This window comes from Scyliorhinus torazame, chromosome 12 (assembly GCF_047496885.1).
Source record: "Scyliorhinus torazame isolate Kashiwa2021f chromosome 12, sScyTor2.1, whole genome shotgun sequence".
NCBI lineage: Eukaryota > Metazoa > Chordata > Chondrichthyes > Carcharhiniformes > Scyliorhinidae > Scyliorhinus > Scyliorhinus torazame.
The window spans coordinates 196,349,762-196,374,841 of NC_092718.1; the positions used below are offsets into that span (position 1 = coordinate 196,349,762).

At 49.3% G+C, this 25,080-nt stretch overlaps 1 protein-coding gene across 1 annotated transcript in view; it reads right to left on the reverse strand.

Moving 5' to 3' along the window:
- nsrp1 (nuclear speckle splicing regulatory protein 1) overlaps positions 1-25,080 on the reverse strand; it is a 73,122-nt gene that overhangs the window by 38,931 nt on the left and 9,111 nt on the right. The window contains 1 exon segment of the mRNA XM_072469617.1: positions 12,248-12,329. Coding sequence (XP_072325718.1) covers positions 12,248-12,329 — 82 coding nt within the window.

Here is a 25,080-nt window from a genome sequence, read left to right on the forward strand (position 1 = left end):
CGAGCGCGACAGGCAGAGCGAGAGCGAGCGCGACAGGCAGAGCGAGAGCGAGCGCGACATGCAGAGCGAGAGCGAGCGCGACAGGCAGAGCGAGAGCGAGCGCGACAGGCAGAGCGAGAGCGAGCGCGACAGGCAGAGCGAGAGCGAGCGCGACAGGCAGAGCGAGAGCGAGCGCGACAGGCAGAGCGAGAGCGAGCGCGACAGGCAGAGCGAGCGCGAGCGCGACAGGCAGAGCGAGCGCGACAGGCAGAGCGAGAGCGAGCGCGACAGGCAGAGCGAGAGCGAGCGCGACAGGCAGAGCGAGAGCGAGCGCGTCAGGCAGAGCGAGAGCGAGCGCGACAGGCAGAGCGAGAGCGAGCGCGACAGGCAGAGCGAGAGCGAGCGCGACAGGCAGAGCGAGAGCGAGCGCGACAGGCAGAGCGAGAGCGAGCGCGACAGGCAGAGCGAGAGCGAGCGCGACAGGCAGAGCGAGAGCGAGCGCGACAGGCAGAGCGAGAGCGAGCGCGACAGGCAGAGCGAGAGCGAGCGCGACAGGCAGAGCGAGAGCGAGCGCGACAGGCAGAGCGAGAGCGAGCGCGACAGGCAGAGCGAGAGCGAGCGCGACAGGCAGAGCGAGAGCGAGCGCGACAGGCAGAGCGAGAGCGAGCGCGACAGGCAGAGCGCGAGCCAGCGCGACAGGCAGAGCGCGAGCCAGCGCGACAGGCAGAGCGCGAGCCAGCGCGACAGGCAGAGCGCGAGCCAGCGCGACAGGCAGAGCGCGAGCCAGCGCGACAGGCAGAGCGCGAGCCAGCGCGACAGGCAGAGCGCGAGCCAGCGCGACAGGCAGAGCACGAGCGACAGGCAGAGCGCGAGCGACAGGCAGAGCGAGAGCGACAGGCAGAGCGAGAGGGAGCGCGACAGGCAGAGCGAGAGGGAGCGCGACAGGCAGAGCGAGAGGGAGCGCGACAGGCAGAGCGAGAGGGAGCGCGACAGGCAGAGCGAGAGGGAGCGCGACAGGCAGAGCGAGAGGGAGCGCGACAGGCAGAGCGAGAGGGAGCGCGACAGGCAGAGCGAGAGGGAGCGCGACAGGCAGAGCGAGAGGGAGCGCGACAGGCAGAGCGAGAGGGAGCGCGACAGGCAGAGCGAGAGGGAGCGCGACAGGCAGAGCGAGAGGGAGCGCGACAGGCAGAGCGAGAGGGAGCGCGACAGGCAGAGCGAGAGGGAGCGCGACAGGCAGAGCGAGAGGGAGCGCGACAGGCAGAGCGAGAGGGAGCGCGACAGGCAGAGCGAGAGGGAGCGCGACAGGCAGAGCGAGAGGGAGCGCGACAGGCAGAGCGAGAGGGAGCGCGACAGGCAGAGCGAGAGGGAGCGCGACAGGCAGAGCGAGAGGGAGCGCGACAGGCAGAGCGAGAGGGAGCGCGACAGGCAGAGCGAGAGGGAGCGCGACAGGCAGAGCGAGAGGGAGCGCGACTGGCAGAGCGAGAGGGAGCGCGACTGGCAGAGCGAGAGGGAGCGCGACTGGCAGAGCGAGAGGGAGCGCGACTGGCAGAGCGAGAGGGAGCCAGACAGGCAGCGAGAGAGAGGGGGAGGGAGAGATAGGGGGAGGGGCAGCGAGAGAGTCTGACAGAGAAAGAGAGTGAGAGACAGAGAGTGTGAAAGACAGAGAGAGTGAGAGACAGCAAGAGAGAGTGAGAGACAGCAAGAGAGAGTGAGACAGCAAGAGAGAGTGAGACAGCAAGAGAGAGTGAGACAGCAAGAGAGCGTGAGACAGAGAGAGAGAGAGTGAGACAGAGAGAGAGTGAGACAGCGAGTGAGAGTGAGACAGAGAGAGTGAGATAGCAAGAGAGAGTGAGAGATAGCAAGGGAGAGTGAGAGACAGCAAGAGAGAGTGAGACATCAAGAGAGAGTGAGAGACAAGGAGAGAGTGAGAGACAAGGAGAGAGTGAGAGACAGCAAGGAGAGAGTGAGACAGCAAGGAGAGTGAGACAGCGAGTGAGAATGAGGCAGAGAGAGAGAGAGAGAGAGTGAGACAGAGAGAGAGAGAGTGAGACAGCGAGTGAGAGTGAGACAGAGAGTGAGATAGCAAGAGAGGGTGAGAGATAGCAAGAGAGAGTGAGAGACAGCAAGAGAGAGAGAGACAGCAAGAGAGAGTGAGACAGCAAGAGAGAGTGAGAGACAGCAAGGTGAGAGTGAGACAGCAAGGTGAGAGTGAGACAGCAAGGAGCGAGTGAGACAGCAAGGAGCGAGTGAGACAGCAAGGAGCGAGTGAGACAGCAAGGAGCGAGTGAGACAGCAAGGAGCGAGTGAGACAGCAAGAGAGAGTGAAACAGAGACAGAGAGAGAGAGTGAGACAGAGAGAGAGAGTGAGACAGAGAGAGAGAGTGAGACAGAGAGAGAGTGAGAGATAGCAAGCGAGTGAGACAGGAAGAGAGAGAGTGAGACAGAGAGAGAGTGAGACAGAGAGAGAGAGTGAGACAGAGTGAGGCAGTAAGAGAGGGTGAGACAGCAAGAGAGAGTGAGACAGCAAGAGAGAGTGAGACAGAGAGAGAGTGAGACAGAGAGAGTGAGACAGAGAGAGAGTGAGACAGAGAGAGAGAGTGAGACAGAAAGAAAGACAGAGAGAGAGACAGAGAGAGAGAGTGAGACAGCAAGAGAGAGTGAGACAGCAAGGGAGTGAGACAGCAAGGGAGTGAGAGTGAGGCAGCGAGTGAGAGTGATACAGCGAGTGAGAGTGATACAGCGAGTGAGAGTGATACAGCGAGTGAGAGTGAGACAGAGAGAGAGTGAGACAGAGAGAGAGCGAGACAGCGAGTGAGAGTGAGACAGAGAGAGAGAGAGAGAGAGAGAGAGAGTGAGACAGCGAGTGAGAGTGAGACAGAGAGTGAGACAGCAAGAGAGAATGAGATAGCGAGAGTGAGACAGCAAGAAAGAGTGAGACAGCAAGAGACAGTGAGACAGAGAGAGAGTGAGACAGAGAGAGAGAGTGAGACAGAGAGAGAGAGAGAGAGAGAGAGAGAGAGAGAGAGAGAGAGAGAGTGAGTGAGACAGCAAGTGAAACAGTAACAGAAAAACAGACAGAGAGACAGACAGAGAGTGTCAGAACTTTGGCAGGGAGGGTCCAAGTGGTGAAGATGAACATTCTGCCGAGGTTCCTGTTCATATTCCGGACACACCCATTTCTATACTCGACATAATTATTTCGGACTTGGTATGGGCAGGGAAGGTGCCATGGGTTACAAGAGGACCCCGTTACAAAGGCATAGGCAGCAGAGAGGGTTGGCGTAGCCAAACCTGTTACATTACTACTGGGTAGCGAATACGAATTAAGGGCTTCAGCAGAGGGTTTTGAGGCGAGGTGGGGGATGTTCGTGACCATGTTTGAGGAGTTGTTCATCGCGGGGAGGGGGATTGGTACAAACTGTATAGTTGTTTGTTGGGAAGTGTGTTACCCGAATTGTGTTTTGTGTTGTAACTTTTTATATATGTTTGGAATAAAGTACAATTTTAAAAAAGAGTGACAGAGAGAGAGAGAGACGCCAAAGAGAGAGAGAGACAGACAGACAGAGAGAGAGAGAGAGATAGAGAGATAGATACAGAGAGGGAGAGAGACAGAGAGGGAGAGATACAGAGAGGGAGAGAGACAGAGAGCGACAGAGACAGAGAGCGACAGAGACAGAGAGCGACAGAGAGAGAGAGCGACAGAGAGAGAGAGAGGGAACCAGACAGACAGAGAGAGAAACAGACAGACAGAAGGATAACAAATATGTAATTTCCTGTAATTTTAGCCATTTTAATTATGAATCCTTTGCCTCATGGTGTAATGCGGAATATTCTACTGCCATTCCCTGCACAATACAAATTGTATTTTTGAAAGTTTAATACCTGGTGTTCAAATTTTACTCTAAATCTACTTACTCCATCTTGTATCCTCTCTTTCATTTCCTTCCCCCACAGCAAAGCACAGTAAAGTTTTTGCAGAACACTTAGAGCCAGCTTTGAATATCAAAACTGACATGAAGCTTCATACCTCACAGGAAATGAAATTCCATACCTACTGTGATCTTATTTATCTACATCATTCGTAAATTACTAAACTAATGAAATTATTTTTGCAGGAGAAATACACATCTTATCTCCTCAAGATACAATCAAATCAAAAGGCAATATTTTATTGCGTTTTCGGCACTTACGGGCTGCATCGAGCATCGGTACAATAAAAAGAATTATTTTTATTAAACTCGCATACAAATTATTAGTTTGTTTGTTCAAATTGATTCAAGAATGTTTTTCCAAATGCGAGGAGCTCTCTGCTCCAATGAGAAGCAAACAATCTGATATAAAAACATAACCATGGCAAATATTTGGTTTCGCTTATTTATAAAATACTTTTCTCCCCACTTTGGTTATTGTTGAAAAAGGTTGGAGCATGGAAAGGACGTTGAAGGCAGAATAATGTATTAACTGGTCTCCTCTTACTCTGTATCCTTCGCTTGTCTACACGCTTATTTAAAAAAAGAGAATAGATAACTTGTTACGTTGCAGGATGTGATAACTTGTCACGATGCAGGAAGTTTAAATGTCATCACTATATTGTTAATTCTGAATAATCTACTTTACAGAAATTATGCCACTAATTGAAGTGACCTAGGTGAAGTGTTGAGAGATTAAATTAGAATTACTGACAGGGATTGTATGCTTTTTTTCAAATAAAAGTTTAGATGTAATGTTTGACCGGGAGGGGGAGCAGATGGTCAATGAGCTTATACAATTAGTCTATACAATGTCCAGCCAAAGGTTAATTGAACCATAGCCAAAAGGAACATCCTGTACTTAGTGTAGTTATTGTTTTGGTGGTGTTGGCTCTGGAAATGGCCTCAGCACCCAGGTTCTGGGTGGGTGGGGGGGGGGGAAGAGTAGACAAAACTGGATCCAAAAGATAGGAATAATGTTGATTCAATATTGTTTCAATGGCTGTGAGGAGTTTGATGAAGAAAAAGTTGCACACATACTTTCAATCGCTTTCAAACAAATTATATTCATATTGCGCCTTTAACGTTATAAAATGTACTTCCGGTACAGGCATGGTGTGAGAGGTCACGCACAGGGCAGGACCTGCTTCAAGACGTAGAAAAGAGCTCTTTTTACCCAAAATCGGGTGCAACTTAGATGGAAAAGAGTAACTGAAGGTTGGAGGAGAAGCCCCCCCCACCGGGTGTGGCATGTCTGTTGGTTACCAAACCCGGCAGAAGGTGGTGAAGGATCTGGCCAAGGAGTTGGAAGAGACCTGTGGCGCAGCAGCCAGTGGAAGGATAGCGGAGAGGGAAAGGTCACTGCAAGTTGGAAAGCCCCAGATGGAACAGTTGATGGCCTTCATCGAGGAAGAGTTATGCCAGCAGAGGAAGCAGATGCAGGAGGATCGATTGAAGGCCATCGAAGAGGCTGTGGCACCCCTGAAGAAATGAAATGAAATGAAATGAAAATCGCTTATTGTCACAAGTAGGCCTCAAATGAAGTTACTGTGAAAAGCCCCTAGTCGCCACATTCCGGCGCCTGTTCGGGGAGGCTGTTACAGGAATCGAACCGTGCTGCTGATCTGCCTTGGTCTGCTTTCAAAGCCAGCGATTTAGCCATGTGCTAAACAGCCCCGATGGAGAGAGTGGAAAAGTGTCTGGAGGCTCAGGGGTCACAGATCCGAGAGATCGAGAGGATGATGTCGGACCCCAGCGATCGGGTGGTGGCATTGGAGGCGGAGGTGGGACTCTTAGGAGACCTTTGCAAGATGTTGTGCAGCCATCTGAGATGGCCACCTGCAAAGGACCATGGGAATTATGGCCAACCCAGGACTCAGACAGATACAGAGCTTCTGTGTATTTGAAACGCAGGTAGCTAGACCTGATCGAAACCACCGCTCGTTTGCATTTTAATGGCCCATTCCCCAGAATATGACTCCAATCAAGAAACCGGTACAGCCACAGACTGATCGGGCCACTCCCTTTACTCAGAGAGCCCAACTGCCAAGGTCAATGACTGCTAAGGACCCGCCCAGCTATCAAGGCTTTATTGACCAAAATCGAAGGCAGTGATCGAAGCCTGTCGAATTATTGGGTCCAAGATTAAGGACCGCCCCAAAGAGCACGAAACCCTAGAGGGATAAAAAGGGGACACAGCCATGTGTTCTGCCTCTTTTGGATCCGGCCTGTGCCAGCCCAACTGCAGCATAACGACCAGACAGCCAAGTTCAAGACCAATGATCACTACCTGATGGTTGAGCCCAGCAGAGACAGAGCCACTTTTTCAAACCAGCCACGTGAGATCAAGATAAGGGCAGTATCCACTTGCACAGTGCCGGTCGCCTGAAGTTAAGTATAGGTTATTGTAGTTGATAGGTGTAGTTTAACTTGTAGTATATTGTGATTGCATGTCGAAGAAACCCTTGTGTGTAAATAAACCATCTTTGAACTTGAACTGACTAACTGGCTGTGTGGTCATTTGACCGATATACAGGAAAGTCTTGTGGTTCAGTAAGAGAAATAGAAACACCCACAGTGTTGGCGACGCTGTTGGGACATAACATCATATCATAAAATGAGCCTCAGTATCATATTGGCGACTCTAAAGAGCAATATTATTGGTGATGCTCGTGAGATAGTATTCCAGTAAATTGGCAACAGTTGAGAGCAAAGGTGCAGGAGCAGGAAAACCGGTCGAGAAGGCAGAATCTGCGAATAGTTGGCCTTCCTGAAAGAGTGGAGGGTGCGAGTGCCACAGGGTATGTTTCGAGGATGCTGGCGGGGCTGGTGGCGGAATGCGGAGGGGGTGCTGGACAAGGCCCCTGAGGTGGACAGAGCGCATAAGTCTCTGAGGCAGAAGCCAAGAGCTGGGGAGCTGCCGCGGGCGGTGTCGTGAGACTCCACAAGTTTGTGGGGAAAGAGAAGATCTTGCAGTGGGCCGGGGACAAGCGGAACTGCGAATGGGAGAGGAACAAAGTCCGAATATGCCAGGACATTGGAGCTGAACTGGCAAATCGGCATGCAGGGTTCAACAGGACCAAAGCGGTGTCATATCGACAGCAGATCGTTTTTTTGGGGTGCTCTACCCGGCGAAACTATGAGTGACTTATGAAGGCCGGGAATATTATTTTGAGACCCCGTAAGCAGTCAATGATTTTATCAAGGAGCATAAACTAGGGGAGAACGGAATAATTTTGGGAGACGGAGGTGCTGGCACCCTGGAGTAATGGAGAATATGGGTAGAGTGGGGGTTGAAGGGCGGGGGGAGCTTTTCTTTTCCTCCGATGTGGAGGGGTTTCTTTCTTTTTTCTGTTGGGTTAACAAAGGATAGCAGAGGTGAAAAGTTTATTAGCGGACAGTTGTCCCCCCCACACCGCTCCTACTGCCTGTGGCTGTGTTTTTTTCTTTTGTTTGTTTTTGGGGAAGGTGACCTGTGGTTCGAGATGAGTCTTTGTTTGGGTGGGGGAAGGTGAGGTCACTTCTTCACAGAACAAAGAGGTGAGGGCGGGGACGAGGAGGAGATTTTGGGCAGGAGTTGCCACGCTGGCAGGTAATGCTGGTGAACGGAAGTGAGGAGGGGGAGAAAGCTGAGAGAGGTGGCCGTTGGGGGGGGGGCATCTTGGATGGGCTAGGTACAGGGTACGGCTGATAACATGCAACGTGCGAGGGCACAGTGGACCGCTGAAAAGATCTTGGATCTTTGCGCACCCAAGGAGTTTAAAAGCAGAGGTGGTCTTCCTGCAGGAGACGCACCTCCACTTGAAGGACCAGGTACGGCTGGCTAAGAAAGGGATGGAAGGGACAGGTTTTCCACTTGGGGTTTGATTCAAAGTCGTGGGGGGTGGCCATTTTAATGAGCAAGGAAATGGGGCTTGCGAGCATGAAGGAGGTGAGGGATCCAGGTGGGAGACACGTGATGGTGAGTGGGATATTAGAGGGGGCGCCGGTGGTACTGGTGAATGTATATGCACTGAATTGGGACGATGTAGATTTTATGAGGAGGTTGTTGGCAGCGACCCCGGACTTGGCCACCCACCAGATAAAAGCAAAATACTGTGGATGCTGGAATCTGAAACCAAAAGAGAAAATGCTGGAAAATCTCAGCAGGTCTGACAGCATCTGTAGGGAGAGAAAAGAGCTAACATTTCGAGTCCAGATGACCCTTTGTCAAAGCTCCAGTTGATTATGGGAGAAGATTTTAATTGTGTCCTAGAGCCGAGAGTATATAGATCGAGCCCCAGGATACGAATGGCAAAGAAGCTGGGTGAGTTTATGGAAAAGATGGGCATGGTGGACCCGTGGCGCTTCAAGAATCCGGGGGAAGGGAGTATCTCTTTTACTTTCATGTTTATAGGATATATTCAAGAATCGACTTTTTTGAGGTGAGACTTTGGAGTTTTTGGTTGGGGTGGAGGGGGCAGAGTACGCGGGGATAGTAATCTCGGACCCTGCGCTCCATTGGCTGGAGATCCGGCTTAGATCGGGACGGAAGCAGAGGCCGGGGTGGAGGCTCAATGGGATTGCTGGCAGATTTGCGATAGAGTGTGGGTTGTGATTAAACATCATCAGGAACTGAACCAAAACGGGGAGGTGTTGGCGGCCACATTTTGGGCTAAAAGCAGTGATCAGGGGGAGATTTTCTCGTTCCAGGTGGATAGGGAATGGAGGGAGGAATATGAACAGCTCATGAACGAGATAATTGAGGTAGATAGGGAGTACTCGAGGGCAGCCACTACGGAGGGATTGGTGAGGAGGAAGAAACTGCATGGGCAATTCAATAGATTGACGACGGGGAAGGCGGTAGGACAGCTGCATAGGGCAAGGGGGGTGCAGCACAAATACGGGGAGAAGGCAAGTCAAATGTTAGCGCATCAGCTTCGAAGGCAGGCCGCATTCAGGGAAATATTGAAGATTCGGTCTGGGGCAGGGAGTGTGGTGGCAGTGCCGGGGAAGAGAAACGAGGTGTTTAGGGATTATTATAAGGAGCTGTACAGGGCGGATCCGGGGCTGTGAAGAGGGGGACATGGGACGGTTTTTAAACAAACTGGAGTTTCCACAGTTGGAGGAAGAGAAGAGGTAGGTGCTAGAGTGGCCCTTGGGGCTGAGGGAGGTATTGGACAGTATAAGGGATATGAAGTCGGGGAAGGCCCCGGGGCCCGATGGTTACCCAGCGGAGTTCTATAAGGAGTTTGTAACGGACCTGACCTACATCTCTTGGGGACGTTTAATGAGTCGTTGAAGAACGAGGAGCTACAGGAGACGATGACACAGGCAACGATCACATTAATATTAAAGAAAGGGAAAGGCCCTTTGGAATGCAGGTCATATAGGCCCAGATCACTGTTAAATATGGATATGAAAGTGCTGGCTATGTTGGTGGTGGGAAGGATGTGCCCGGGGTGGTTGCGGAGGGCAAGCAGCTTTCTAGTAATATAAGGAGGCTGTTAATTGTGGTCATGAGAGCTTAGATACCGGAGGTAGTGGTGTCCATGGACGCGAGAAGGCATTTAACCGGGTGGAGTGGTGATAACTGTTTGATGTCTTGGAAGGTTCGGGTTTGGGTAGAAGTTTGTGGCATGGGTGGGCCCGTTATACGTGGCACCAAAGGAGAGTGTGCAGACCAACGACATGGGCTCATGAACTGCAGAGGGGAACAACGCTGTTGCCGCCTTTGTTCGCGCTAGCGATAGAGGCCCTGGCAATGGCTCTTAGGGGGTCGACAGAGTGGCGAGGGATTACGAGGGGACGAAGGGAGCACCAGGTGTGACTATACGCAGACGACCTACTGTTGTATGTTTCGGACCCGCTGGAGAGCATGGAGAGGATCATGGGCCTGTTGGGGAAGTTTGGGGCATTCTCGGGATACAAGCTAAATGTAGGGTAAAATGTTCCCGGTGAATGAGTTGGGTCGGCGAGCCAACCAAGGGGATGTTGACATTCAAGGTGGCCAGAAACAGGTTTAGATACCTAGGGTTTCAGGTGGCGAGGGAATGGGTGATGCTACATAAATGGGATGTAACAAAGCTGCTGGAGGAGGTTAGGGAGGATCTGAAGAGGTGGGACACATTGCACCGGATTTTGGCAGAGAGGATCCAAGTGGTGAAGATGAACATTCTGCTGAGGTTCCTGTTCATATTCCAGACACCTCCGATCTTTGTACCAAAGGCCTTCTTTCGAAAACTGGATATGATTATCTCAGACTTTGTATGTGCAGGGAAGGTGCCAAGGGTTAAGAGGATGTTGTTACAGAAAAAGAGGCAGAAGGGAGGGTTGGCGTTGCCAAACATGCAACACTATTACTGGCCGGCGAACGTGGAGACAGTGAGGCGGTGGTGGGAAGGAGAGGGGACAGAAAGGGTTAGGGTGGAGGAAGAATTCTGTAGGGGGTCCAGCTTGAGGGCTATGGTGACGGCAGCACTGCCAATAGCGCCAAGGAAATACACGGAGAGCCCAGTGGTGCTGTCCACAGTAAAGGTCTGGAACCAGCTGAGGAGGCATTTCAGGATAGAAGGGACGTCGGTGCTGGCGCCGCTGTACGAATACCACAGTTTCGAGCCGGGGTAGGAAGTGGAGAGAAATGGGGCTGGTTAAGGTGAGGGATCTGTACCTGGAAGAGGGGTTTGCCAGTATAGGGGAGCTGAAGGAGAGGGTAGAGCTCCGGAGAGGAAGTGAGTTTAGGTGCCTGCAAGTAAGGGACTTTGCGCGGAATGTTTGGAATGAGGCCCCCAGGTTTCTAAGGTACACTCTGTTGGCGCCACTGCTGCTTCTGGATGTGAAAGGGGAGGGCAGGATCGGAGGCATATATGGGTGGCTGGGAGAGCAGGGAGATGAGCAGGCGGTGAAGATTAAGGAGAGGTGGGAGGGGGAGCTGGGAGGGGAGATAAACTGGAGAGTATGGAGTGAGGCGCTATGAAGGCTAAATGCAAACTCCTCGTGCGCAAGGATGATCCTGATACAGATCAAGGTCATTCACAGGGTGCATATGACTCGGGCAAGAATGAGTGGGTTCTTCCAGGGGTGGCAGACGAGTATGAGAAATGTGGGGCGGAGACCTGCGAATCACACAAATATGTTCTGGGGCTGCAAAACGTTAGACAGATTCTGGGCTGGCGTGTTAGATAGTGGGGGAGGAGGTTGAACCGGACCCTTTGGTGACGATATTTGGGATATCGGAGAAGCTGGAGCTGATGGAGGGGAGGAAGGCCGACGTTGTGGCCTTCGCCTCTATGTTTGGCCGGCGAAGAATTCTGTTGGAGTGGCGGTCCGGGGGTAGCGGCCTGGCTGGGGGACTTATATCACTCTCTTCGGCTGGAAAAGGTCAAGTACGAATTAAGGGGTTCAGCGGAGGGCTTTGAGGCAAGGAGTGGGATGTTTGTGGCCTGTTTGAGGAACTGTTCGTTGGGGGGGGGGGGGGGGGGGGGGGGGGGGGGGATGAAAAAGGGAAAAGATTGTACAATCTATATCGCAAATTAGTCATGCTTTGTAACCATTTATATAAGTTTGGAATAAAATACATTTTTTTAAAAAACTTTATTAAATGTCCCAAGGTGCTGCACAGGAGGGTTATGGAGCAAAACCAGACACTGAGCCAGGTAAATAAATATTAGGCCAGGTTGCCAGAAGCTTGGTCAAAGAAATTGTTTTTAAGGAGAGCCTTAAAAGGGGGCGGGGGGGGGGGGGGGGGGGAGGCTGGAGGAGTTTACAGGGGTAGTTAAAAGTCAAGGAAATGGAGGGATTTAGAAAAATAAGAGGGTGAGGATTTTAAAATTAAGTTGTGGCATGAGCTGGACCCAATGTAGATTTTAGTCCCATTATTTATTACCCTTCTCTTTAATACTTTTAAACACCACACTCAAAAGCTGAATTTGCTACTTCCTTAAAATGAGCATGTCTGCTGAGGGATGACAGTTTTGCTGCCACAGTACCTCTTTAAAGAGGCTAAAATATTATTATGTGCTGATGTCTTGATTCAAAGTTGCTAAGAGATGATAATACTACTCCTCGCAATCCCATCAGGATTAACTGCAGGAAGACAACTGCTTGCTTTCCCTCCAAGTACAAGCTTCAAATGTACCAAAGCAGTTTGCAACATCCAATAATCTCCAAATTAAAACGCAACAATTCCAAGTTCAAAAACAACAATATTTGAACAACTTTGTTTCATTTAATGTTTGGAAACATTACGCAACACATTGCAGTAGAAAATGGGAAAATTAAAAGATAATGCAACATCTGCTGTATAAACCATCTAATTTTACCTCATCGTCTGAATCATCAAAAATAGAGTGTTTTGACAACGCTATAGTGTTCTTTATCTTCTTGGGAAAAATTAGCCCATATCTGTGGAGAAAGAAAATTATTGAAAATTACTATAAAATGCAACAGCAATGGTAATATAGAATACTCCCCAAAATCACAGGGGTGCTCAGCACCTAATTATTGAATTTCTAACAAGTCTCACCAATTTGACCATTAAGACCATTTCCGAGTACAGTTTTGGTTGGCATAATTTGATTGCTATAATGTTGACATTAATTTCTGAATTACTTTGAAGCTTCTTATGCCAGAGCCTGCTTAAAGTTCAAAACCAAATACGGGCAATCCTCGACTTTATGACGTTTGCGTTACGATGGATAGCACTTATGTTTACAAACTGACATCCCATTTCGACTATACGTTGGTTTTAACCTTACGATGCCACCCCAGCACATCGATACATACACACTGACATTCAGTGCTGCCGATCTGTATAACTGGGCAAATCAAACCATCTTTATTAGGTTGGAAACTAATGCTTTATTCTGTTAATTTTTTTCGGTGCAACCGGTGCAATTTTACTGCTCATGTTGCACATTATCTAATATGTGCTCAGACTGCGCAACTGACAGCGATCAAATGGTTTCATTATATCCCCACACTAACCGAGGAACTGGTGCAAAAGTGTGCCGACATCAAAAGTCGCCTCAGCGACTTGACAGGGCAAAGGTTGAGAGCATTTTACACCAGGTGCCCCAGGAATGATTTCCAGTCTTGGCTCGACAACCAAATCCCACTAATGACATTGTTGCTATGGGAAAATCAGTCCCGACTTACGACGCTTCGAATTACAACGTGATTTTCAGGAACCAATTGGCAGGACTGCCTGTAGTGGATTTCCTGTGATGCTGCTCCTCGAATTCTGGCCTCTTGAACAATCCTGATTTAACCACCCCAAGCTCTTCATCTTGTTTTCCTCCTTTAAGACACTCCTTTAAACTTAACTCCTTGTCCAGGGTTTGTTGGTCACTTTTTAAATAATTATTACGTGGGATGTGGGCATCGCTGGCTAGGCCAGCATTTATTTCCCAGCGCTTGGAGCAGCTTGCTAGGCCATTTGAGGGTTAACCATATTGATGGGGTCTAGAGTCACATGTAGGCCAGACCAGGTTTCCTTCCCTAAAGGATTACTGAACTAGGTGGGTTTTTACGGCAATCAGAGACAGTTTCATGGTCATCGCTAGACTTTTAATTCCAGATGTTTTTCTAATGACAATCAATTTCGTGGTCATCGCTAGACTTTTACTTCCAGATGTTTTTCTAATAACAATCAGAGACAGCTTCATGGTCATCGCTGGACTATTAATTCCAGATGTTTTTCTAATGACAATCAGAGACAGTTTCATGGTCATCGCTAGACTTTTAATTCCAGATGTTTTTCTAATGACAATCAATTTCGTGGTCATCGCTAGACTTTTACTTCCAGATGTTTTTCTAATAACAATCAGAGACAGCTTCATGGTCATCGCTGGACTTTTAATTCCAGATGTTTTTCTAATGACAATCAGAGACAGTTTCATGGTCATCGCTAGACTTTTAATTCCAGATGTTTTTCTAATGACAATCAATTTCGTGGTCATCGCTAGACTTTTACTTCCAGATGTTTTTCTAATAACAATCAGAGACAGCTTCATGGTCATCGCTGGACTTTTAATTCCAGATGTTTTTCTAATGACAATCAGAGACAGTTTCATGGTCATCGTTAGACTTTTAATTCCAGGTGTTTTTCTATTGAATTCAAATTTCACCATCTGCCATGGTAGGATTTGAACCTAGATTCCCCAGAGCATTATGCTAGGGTCTCCAGATTACTAGTCCGGTGACAATACCACGACGCCACCACTTCTTCCCTCTGCCCTAATACCGCCTTGTGTGGCTATGTGCCATACTGTTCCTGTGGAACACCATGGGATGTCTTCATACGCAAAAGGCACAATATAAATACAAGTTGTTGTTGTAATTAAATCAAAGAAAATGAATAGCCTGCTGTGGAAGAATCAGCCATTTAGGTAATAATTAAGCTTTCTTGAATTTGATTATCCATACACGTTAGCTTTGCATGGGTCTGCAATTTTCTGCCTCTCATCTTGTCACTAGCTTGGCAGTGTAGACTTTCCTGTGTGTTTTTTCTTTTGTATTAAAATACAGTGACTGCTCTCTGCTGCCACCAAGCAACATTTATGTAGTAAACTTAGAAGCTGCATAAAAGCTGTACCAAACAAAACAGCTGGATGCAGGTGTTAACATTTTGGCTTTTAAATCAAACACCTTGGTCTTATTTTACCAGCCGGGTAGCTTCCATTAGCAAAGAGAGTCCCAGAAGAACCAGAATCTGCTAGTTTAGACAGTGTTGTGCACAGGCCAGCATGTTGACATTTAATAATCAAAGCGTATTATTCACTGGAGGATACTGTACATACAATACTCAGGTTCATCATGATCTTCGAGCCCTTTCCAAAATGCACAAAATAATACACAGACCGAATGCCATGTAGCCATTAGCCATGCCATGTCAGAATTATTTACAGATTAAAATGACACATACATAATTCTGTGAGATTTGCAGGGGGGTTTCCCGTCGCTCGGAGCACAGAGAAACACCCACTATCTAACGCCCATTCTGGTAGATCAGGGGCCTCAGCAGCCGCACCTAGCTCCATTTTCTGCACTGAGGAGCTCCGCTCGCCGATGCGATACCGGAACCCCATGCCCCAAAACCTCAATTCACTATAAAGGAGGTCCCTGGGACCCCCCCGCATCTGCACAGGACACACCCCGCCTGATCACTGCTGCGCAACAAAATGACAGCTTGGCAGGACCAGCCTGGCACCCTGGTAATGCACCTACCAGCTGGCAGTGCCACCTGGGCACCATAGAAGTGCCACCTTAGTGCCAGCCTGGCACTGCCCAGAGGGCTTGCACCCGGGGGCCTCCAATCCCCTGGGAGACCCCGCCGTTCCATTTGGTTCCCGTTTGTGGAGACCAGCACAGGAAGGTGCTTGCCCGAGGTTTCGAAGCTAGATCGCAAGCCTTGATTAGATCTCGGGAAGCATATTAGAGTGAGACTAGCTGTGTCTCTAAATGTGCAGATTTGCCAGAAAGTGTTCCCGCCCACAATGGGTGGGATTCACATTGCGGCATCTCCCAAGATCGCGATAGACCTCGTGAGTAATGGCAAACCAGGTACATCCTGGAAGTGGGCATCTACCAGTTGCGCTGCGCTGCGTTTCAGTGCGACGCGGCCAGCAGATCCCACCTAATAATTTGAATAACTGTGGTTTTCTGACATCTGAAGTAAACACACACAACACACGCACAATTGTCTACAATATAACTTTGTTGCCTCAGCTTTCCATCAGGGTAAATCATAGCCTGGGACTCGGGTTCAGTTCCAGACTTGGGTGACTGTGTGGGTTTGCACGTTCTACCTGTGTCTGTGTGACTTTCCTCCGGGTGCTCCAGTTTCCTCCCACAGTCCAAAGATGTGCAGGTTAGGTGGGGTTACGGGGACAGGATGGGGGAGTCGGCCTAGGTCGAGTGCTCTTTCAGAGGGTCAGTGCAAACTCAATGGGCTGAATGGCCTCCTTCTCCACTGAAAGGATTCTACGATTCGAAGAAATTTGTTGGAGGGAGTGGGGAACAAAAGTTAAAGTTACTCTTGGTCACTTATTTATCTCTTAAGTGGCCAGCTAAAGTGCAACAATGACAAAACCAAAGCAACCATTTCAGGAATATGCAGCTTTCCAGACCTTCAAATAAATTCAAGTATACTTCACGAAATTCTGTAACTTTTATCCCTATTCTGCAGAAATATTTCACAAGAGGTTTACACAGATAAGAACAAATTATTTGTTTTCTTTGCAGCAATCTTAGTTAATCTGAAAAGCAGCTCCCACCTCATGTAACATAACCTGACCTTATTTAATCCGACTGCAATTTCCTCCTCAAGTTTGCTTCGTAGAAGCTCAGAGAATACAAGTGCAATAAGCAAATCTAACAGTGAGTTAGCTAACCCAGAACACAATGCCCAAAATATTCAATCCTTTTCATTTACTGAAGTACCAAAGCAGCAGCTTTACCCATTATCAAACTTAATTACATGAAAATCTTTCAAGATCTGTTGATTTACAACATATTTTGCAAATAGCACTACAAAAAAAGGAAATATAACAAAAATTAAATGAGCCTAATGCAAAGTCAAATCTAGACACACGTAGTTTCCATATTTTATGCAAATGATTTATTCACATAGACAACATTTATCTGCCTCAAATTTCAACCTACTTTTCTATATAAGTACTATGGCAGTTTGAGTATGTATGTGACTGAATCCACAACAATGAACAGCAATCACTGGTCTCTTTAAATTCTATAGTTAATCACTTTTTCCAAGTTTGATAAGGTGCCACACAAAAGGTTAATACACAAGGGGCTCGATTCTCCAGAAAGATTTCGTAGTGTGGTAGCCAGCGGAAACTGCTACGAGCTTCCCGGCGCGTGGTCTGGAGACCAGCAAAGAAATACGTTAATTGGTCCACTTAACGATGTCTCACGGACTTCACGCCGCAAATGAAGGCTCGCCAGCCGATTCGCCGGGACCGCGCTCGCCAGCCCCCCCCTAACAAGGCCGAGCAGCACTTAAACAGGACTTGCTCAGCCAATACCACTCAGCTCACAGCCATGGCACCGGGACACCCGGTCCCAAGGAGGCTCTTAGATGCAGTCGAGGCCAGGAGGGATGTCCTGTTCCTCCAAGGGTACCAGAGGGTGAACCACACTGGCGGAGGCGTGCTAGACATAAGAATAGTCACGACCTTCGAGGAACAGGCCAGAGTACAGAATTGTTGCCAATGCGGAGGTCGGCGCATGCCACAGAGGTGAGGACCCACCGGCCCCACCTGGAGAACCATAATGCCATACAGACTGACCCACCCCTCCCACTGACCACATATCCAGTCTCCCGCAGGTCCTCCAGCTGACGGCGCTGGCCCATCCGAGGTGGCCCATTCCACTGCCTCCTTAAGAGACCATCTTGGAGGAGAGCTCCGAGGATGCCACAAACAGCACGTCAAGGCTGTCATCCACACCCTCCTTGTCGCAGAGACACACACCTCGGTGGGAAATGTTAGTGGTCAGGCTTCTGGGTCACATTCTGGTGAACACCACACAGTCGCTGATACAACTCAGGTGGAGGCAGTAATGCCCAGGCGAGACAGCAGTCGGAGGCATGCTGGCTCCCAGGACCCAGCTGGGTCCCAGCAAGATGCTGAGCCAATGGAACACGCTATCCGGGTGCTGATGGAGACGTTAGGGAGCGACTGGGGCATTCAAAGGGAGATGCCAGCGCCATTCCAGCAGGACCATAGCCGATTGGAGGAATCCCAGAGGTTACGGGCACAGATGTCGCCGGCAATGCGTGGTACCGAGACCGACACTGCTAGGGTGGCGACCGCAGTGGAGAGCCTGGTGCATGACATCAGCAGCATTAGTGAAGGTGTCCAAGGCATAGCGCAGTTGGTGGCGCCTGTCGCACTCTTCCGCAATGTGGGCCGACCTCCGAACCTTTGGCCCATCTCTTTGTGCATGGCCCCCTGGCCCCCATCTCTCCAGGCATGCCCCCCTCCCCCCAGTCACACCACGTGCAGGTGATGGGTATGAGCGAGCACTCAGCAGATAGGCTGGGCACAGATTAAGGAGCACCTGAGCTCAGCTCTCTGTGGGTTATCATCACCCCTACCCTCGACAGTGGCCTGCTAATGGTGTTGACATAGTCCCAGCACCCTGTATTGTTGTAACACAGAGCCTGGGAGGGTTGGAAATGGGGAGGGGGTGGGGAAGGTAGTGATGGCAGACCATCCCACATCCTATGTGAAATAGGTGAATATGAATGCCTCCCTGGCTCTCCGGTCTTGCCGGACCCTCGCCGCTGCCGCATGTCCTGCAGCCTCTGGCTGGTCCCGTGGTTCCTCCCCGGGATTGTCCTCCAGCTTCCGCTAGTCCGGCGCCTCCTCATCATTCTCGTCTTCCTCCTCGGAGGTGGCTATATGTTCCTCATCCCCCACCTCCAGCACATCGCCCTGTTGCTGTGCCAGGTTGTGTACCACCAGAAAGTGGGCAACCCTCCAGGGGGTGCACTGCAGGACATCACGGAGTGGTCAAGACATCGGAAGCGCAATTTGTGCAGTCCGATGCACCGCTCAACTGTGTTGTTAGGAGGGGGCACCCTCAGCTGGGGTGATCCGCCATTGAGGGGGGGGGGCACCCATGCTCAGCTCCGCCATGCCAACCTCTGAATCGTGCGCATCTGTTCTGGGGTCACCTCTTGTCCCTATCCGCCTGCCTCACCAACCATCCATAACCCCGACTGAATGCTGAGGCCTCTGGCCGTGCGTCTGAAGGCTATTGCTGAATTGGCTATCGTGGGTTAGTTGAGCACTTCACACAGGCCAAGTGGATTCCCTTGGGTGGGCAGCCCATGTAGCATGTGAGAGTCATTGCCGAGCATGCCAATCAGACCATGATGCCTGGACACTGTGCAAGGCAACACCACACATGCAGCAGCCGAGATCTGAGCACCCAGGGGATGGGTTCCGGCCCCGGGGACATGTCCACGGTTGGAGAGTGGGTGAGTGTAATGGGGAGGACTCCTGTGCCTGGTCCAGGTAGCATTATGTGTGGGTGTCTGGGGGTCCCAGAGTATGTTAAAGAGTAATTCAAAGGAGTTACACTGAACCCCAACAATAAATTACAAGAACAAATCTTAATGCATTGAATTTCCCCACAAGGTATTTGCATTGGCTTGACCTACTACATTAAAAAACTTGTCATTCATATATTAAGCATGTGTTTTGAACTGGAAATACTCAATTGCATAGTCGCAATGGAGTGGTAAGACCCAGAAGGGTTAGAACCTAAGTGTCAGTTAACATCCCACAGCACATACAATAGTGTGAAATGAACATTCTGGTAATGGTTTACTCATTGATGCACAAGCCAATTTTTCGGTAATGGTCTCAACATCTTCAATTAGTCACACAAACCGTAACTAAACTTTTGTAACCATAATGTTAGGCATGAAAAAAAAAACACTGGTCAGTATGCTAGCATTTCGCTGCTGCCTCACGGCGCTGAGGGCCCGGGTTCGAACCTGGCCCCAGATCACTGTCTGCGTGGCGTTTGCACATTCTCCCCTTGTCTGCATGGGTCCCCCCAACTACCCAAAGATGTGCAGGGTAGGTGGATTGGCCATGCTAAATTGCCCCTTAATTGGAATTTTTGTTTGAAAGTATGCTAGCATTTGTGTGCATGCCCTGCAGTTACAAAAGTTAGGAGGTCCAAACATTCTGAGAGTACGTAACTGGAACAATCAGCTGACTGCGCCCCAAGACGGGCTGTCCATCTCCTTTTGAAAAAGATATGAAAATAAAGCCAATTGAATGAACTCAACGAATAGAAAGGTTGAATAGACCAATTCATGAATTTATTCAAAGTTGTGTTATTTGGACCACTTTCAACACCTCACCATTGCTCCGCACTTCTGCGTAAATTCCGACCTGCAGATAAACTAGATTTGTATTTAAATCTGCTACATAAATACCTGCCACAACATATCAATGACTATCTGCAAAGACTTCAGGAATCACGGTGTGGAAATCCTACATGTATTCTATAGGATGTTAATGGGTTTATATTTTTCACGTAGGGCATGTTGCTACAGGTTTCTTTCCTTGGGACATCAAAAGCACAAACTGTGCATGGACTTTGAGCCAAGCTGTCATCTTGCATCACAAAAGGAACTGAATCCGAATCATTACAATCTGCATTCCCACTCTAAGATTAAGTTTCTCGATATTCCGTTGCCTGAAGTGGCTCTCGGGTTAGTTTGGTGTGAAGAGTTCTTGGTGCTTATTATGGAACCTAATGCGATTCTCCATTGGCACATAATGTCTGGAGCAGCACAGTAGTAAGAAAGAACCAGATAACAGGATTTCTGTGCAAGAAAAAAGAATTCCAACCAAAATCTCTTAGTATAAAATGGACGATATTTCAAATAAAAATAATTCTGCTGAGTTTCTTCTCATTTCATCCTATTTGCATTCTGAAGGTGTAAAGCCGTATGCTTTTCACACTGAGCTGTATTTATAGTTAAATTCTGATGATATTCAGTGTTGGGTCAAGATCCTGGAACTCCCTCCCAAACACCATTATCGTTTTAATTCATTTATAGGACGTGGGCTTCACTGGCATTTATTGCCTATCCCTAATTGGCCTTGAGAAGGTGGTGGTGTGTGGTCTTCTTAAAACTGCTGCAACCCATGTCGTGTATGGACACCCACAGTGCTATGAGGGAGGGAATTCCAGTATTTTCACCCAGCGACAGTGAAGGAACGACAATATATTTCTGAGTTAGGATGGTATGTGGCTTGGAGGGGAATGTCTAGGTGGTGGTGCTCCCATGTGTCTGCTGCCCTTGCCCTGGACAGTAGCGGGTGTGGGTTTGGGAGGTGCTGTCTCAGGACACTTGAGGAATTCATGCAATGATACTTGTAGATGATATGCACAGTGGAAGCAGTGTGTCAGTGGTGGAGGGATTGAATGTTTGTGGAAGGGCTGGCAATCAGGCAGGCTGCTTTGTCCTGGATGGTGTCGAGCTTCCCAAGTATTATTGGAGCTGCACTCATCCAGGCAAGTGGAGATTGTTCCATCACACTTGACTTGTGCTTTGTAGGTGGTGAACCGACTATGGGAAGTCAGAAGGTGAGTCACTCACTGCAGGTTTCTTAGCCTCTGACCTGCTCTTGTAGCCACAGTGTTTATATGGTGAGACCAGTTCAGCTTCTGGTCAATGTTAACCTCCAGAATGTTGATAGTAGGGATTGATTGATGGTAATGCCATTGAATGTCAAGGGGTGATTGTTAAATTCTCTCTCATTGGAGATGGTCACTACCTGACACTTGTGTTGTGTGAATGTTACTTGCCACTTGTGATCCCAAGCCTGAATATTGTCCAGTTCCTGCTGCATTCAGATACAAACTGCTTCAGTATCTGAGACACGACGGTGCTGAGAATTATGCAATCATCAGCAAACATCCCCACTTCTGACCAGATGTTGGAAGGAAGGTCATTGATGAAGCAGCAGAAGATGGTTGGGCCTAGGACACTACCCTGAGGAACTCCTGCAGTGATGCCCTGGAACTGAAATTATTGACTTCCAACAACCACAACCATCTTCCTTTGTGCCAGGTATGACTCCAACCAGCGGAGAGTTTTCCCCCTGATTCCCATTGACTCCAGTTTTGCTTGGGCTCCTTGATGCCATACTCGGTCAAAAGCTGCCTTGATGTCAAGGGCAGTCAGCCACATCTCACCTGTTGAGTTCAGCTCTTTTGTCCCCGAGTAGCCCTGGGAGAACCCAAACTGACTGTCAGTGTGCAAGTTATTGCTCAGCAAATGTCGCTTGATAGCACTGTCGATGACCCTTTCCTTCAATTAAATGATAATCGAGAGTAGACTGATGAAGTGGTAATTGCCTGGGTTGGATTTGTCCTGCTTTGTGTGTACAGGACATAACTGGATAATTTTCCACATTGCTGGGTAGAAGCCAGTGTTGTAGCTGTACTGAAACAGTTTGGATAGAGGCACGGCCAAATTATGGAGCAAAGTCTTCAGCTCTGCCGGAATATTGTCAGGGCTCATTGCCTTTTCAGTATTTAGTGCCTTCACATGGAGTGAATCAAATGGGCTGAAGGCTGGTGTTTGTGATGCTGGAGACCTCATAAAGAGGCCATGATGGATGATCCACTCGGCACTTTTGGCTGAATATTGTTGCACATGCTTCACACTTATCTTTTGCACTACGTGCTGGGCTCCTCCATCGTTGAGGACAGGATATTTGTGAAGCTTCCTCTTCCAGTGAGTTCTTTAATTATCCACCACCATTCACGGCTGGATATGGCAGAACTGCAGATCTGATCCATTGGTTGTGAGAATCACTTAGCTCTGTCACATGCTGTTTGGCACATGAGTGGTCCTGTTTTGCAGTTTCACCAGGTTTACACCTCAGTTTTAGTATGCTTGTTGCTGTTCCTCGCATGTCCTCCTGTACTCTCCATTGAACCGGAGCTGATCCCCTGGCTTGGTGGTAATGGTTGAGTGGGGATAGGTGGACCATGGGGTTACAGCTTGTGGTCATATACTACTCTGCTGCTGCCCATGGCCCACAGCACCTCATGGGTGCCCAGACTTAAATTGCTAGATCTGTTCGAAATCTATCCCATTTAGCACAGTGGTAGTGCCACACTATACGATGGAGGGCATCCTCAACGTGAAGATGGGACTTTGGCTCCACAAGGGCTGGGCGGTGGTCATTCCTTTTTTAAAAACATTTTCCAATTAAGGAGCAACTTAGCGTGGCCAATCTGCCTGCCCAGCACATCTTTGGGCTGTGGGGGTGAGACCCACACAGACACAGGGACAGTGACCCAGTGCCAGGATCAAACCCAGGTCCTCGCCACCATGAGGCAGAAATGCTAACAACTGCGTCATCATGCCGCCTCCATCAAACTACTGATACTGTCATTGGCAGATGCAGCTGTGGCAGGCAGACTGGTGAGGATGGGGTTAAGTATGTTTTTCCCTCTTGTTGGTACTCTCACCACCTCCTCCAGCCCCAGTCCAGCAGCTATGTCCTTTATGATTCAACTAGCGCAGCTGTGCCAGGTGAGACTACCGGGCCACTCTTGCTGATGGGCATTCTGAACCCTTGCCACCCTCAGTGTTTCCTCCAACATAGAGGAATACTGATTCATCAGCAGCAGGAGTTTCCTTGCCTATGTCTGACCTGATCCCATGAGACCTCATGGTGTCCAGAGACAATGTTGAGGACTCCAAGAGCAACTTCTTCCTGAGTATATACCACTGTGCCTGTTAGGAAAACAAAGGTAGTTTTAAAGGGGTTTATATTGATAAACATTAGAAATAAGGTATAGTTTTAAGTCAGTTTAATGGAATGTTCCTGTGCCTGGAAGGGTAAAACCTACAGTTCAATTCATGCTGGACAAAGGTATTTGAAAGTGTGCGGATTGGTTTAAGTTCCAACTGTGACTCTATGTACTTCTGAGAGTTTTCATGTGAAGAGCAAATAAAAGCCTAGAGAAGGATAAGTTGTTGCTTGCCAACTGGGGCCTTGTAAGGTAGAGGAGCTTTTAAGTTTTAGTTTAGCTAATTTGATTGCAGTTGGAGATACGTAGTGAGGGAAGGCAGCTCTCAAACTTCTGCTAGAAGAAGAAGGCTAGAGAGGGAACATCTCGCTCAACTTTGCTAGAAGAAAAGCCATACTTTGGAGTAATGGTTAAGAAAACAAGTGCAGAGATCTGAAGAGCAGCTAGTGAAAGAAACTAGAGAAATGAAGAAGTCTGGAGTTAATTGAACAGAGACCACAGTATTGTTCAGAAGAATCTAAAGAAGAGTAAACCAAGTGTTCTCAGTTAAAGAAATAATTGCAGTCACCAGATTCAAGTCACCCAATTACTTAACATGAAACTTTAATGAGGTTTTCTGATACAGAGCTTTAGAGGGTACAGCTGCTTTCAAAAGGTAAAACAAGCGTTTGATGCCATTTTAATACAGTCTGGGAATACAGAGTTAAAGCAATTGTGAGCAGTTGGCATAGCAGACAAGACAAATAAATCTTAAAGGGGTTGGGGTGAAATTCTGGCTGTTAAAAGTAGAGCGGAAGCTCTTTTTAAAAGTGTAATTTGTAAAACCTGGGCCGGGATTCTCCCCTCCCCGGCGGGGTGGGGGAACCCGGCGTAATGGAGTGGCGGGAACCACTCCGGCGTCGGACCACCCCAATGGTGCGGAATTCTCCGCGCCTTTAGGGGCCAAGCCCTCGCCTTGAGGGGCTAGGCCCACGCTGGAGTGATTTCCGCCCCGACGGCTGGCGGGAAAGGCGTTTGGCGCCACGCCAGCCGGCGCCGAAAGGACTTCGCCAGGCGACGCATGCGCGGGAGTGTCAGCGGCCGCTCACGGCATCCCCACGCATGCGCAGTGGAGGGGGTCTCTTCCGCCTCCGCCATAGTGGAGACCATGGCGAAGGCGGAAGAAAAAGAGTGTCCCCACGGCACAGGCCCGCCGGCCGATCGGTGGGCCCCGATTGCGGGCCAGGCCACTGTGGGGGCACCCCCCCCGGGGCCAGATCGTCCCACGCCCCCACCAGGACCCCGGAGCCCGTCCGCGCCATCTGCCCCCGCCAGTAAGGTAGGTGGCGTTGGCTGGCGAGAGTTGACAGCGGCAGGACTTCGGCCCATCGCGGGCCGGAGAATCGCCGGGGGGAGCCCGCCTACCGGCGCGGCGCGATTCCCACCCCCGCCGATTCTCTGGTGGCGGAGAATTTGGGACACAGCGGGGGCGAGATTCACGCCAGCCCCCGGCGATTCTCCGACCCGGCAGGGGGTCGGAGAATCGCGCCCCTGGTCTGGATTTTGGAATACAACTTGCTAAGGGAAAGCATTATAATTAAAAGAAAATTTTAAAGCATACATTTGGGAGTGGAGTTTGAAAACTCTCACGTGACAATCATCTGGGAGGATTTTGAGGAGACATTCACTTGCGGTTCAGAATGTAGAGTGTATTTGCCCACAGTCATCTTGGGTGTTTAAAAGGGACTTTGTGTTAATGAGACCCTTGTAGATTAAACGAAAGAGAAAATGCTGGAAAATCTCAGCAGGTCTGGCAGCATCTGTAGGGAGAGAAAAGAGCTAACGTTTCGAGTTC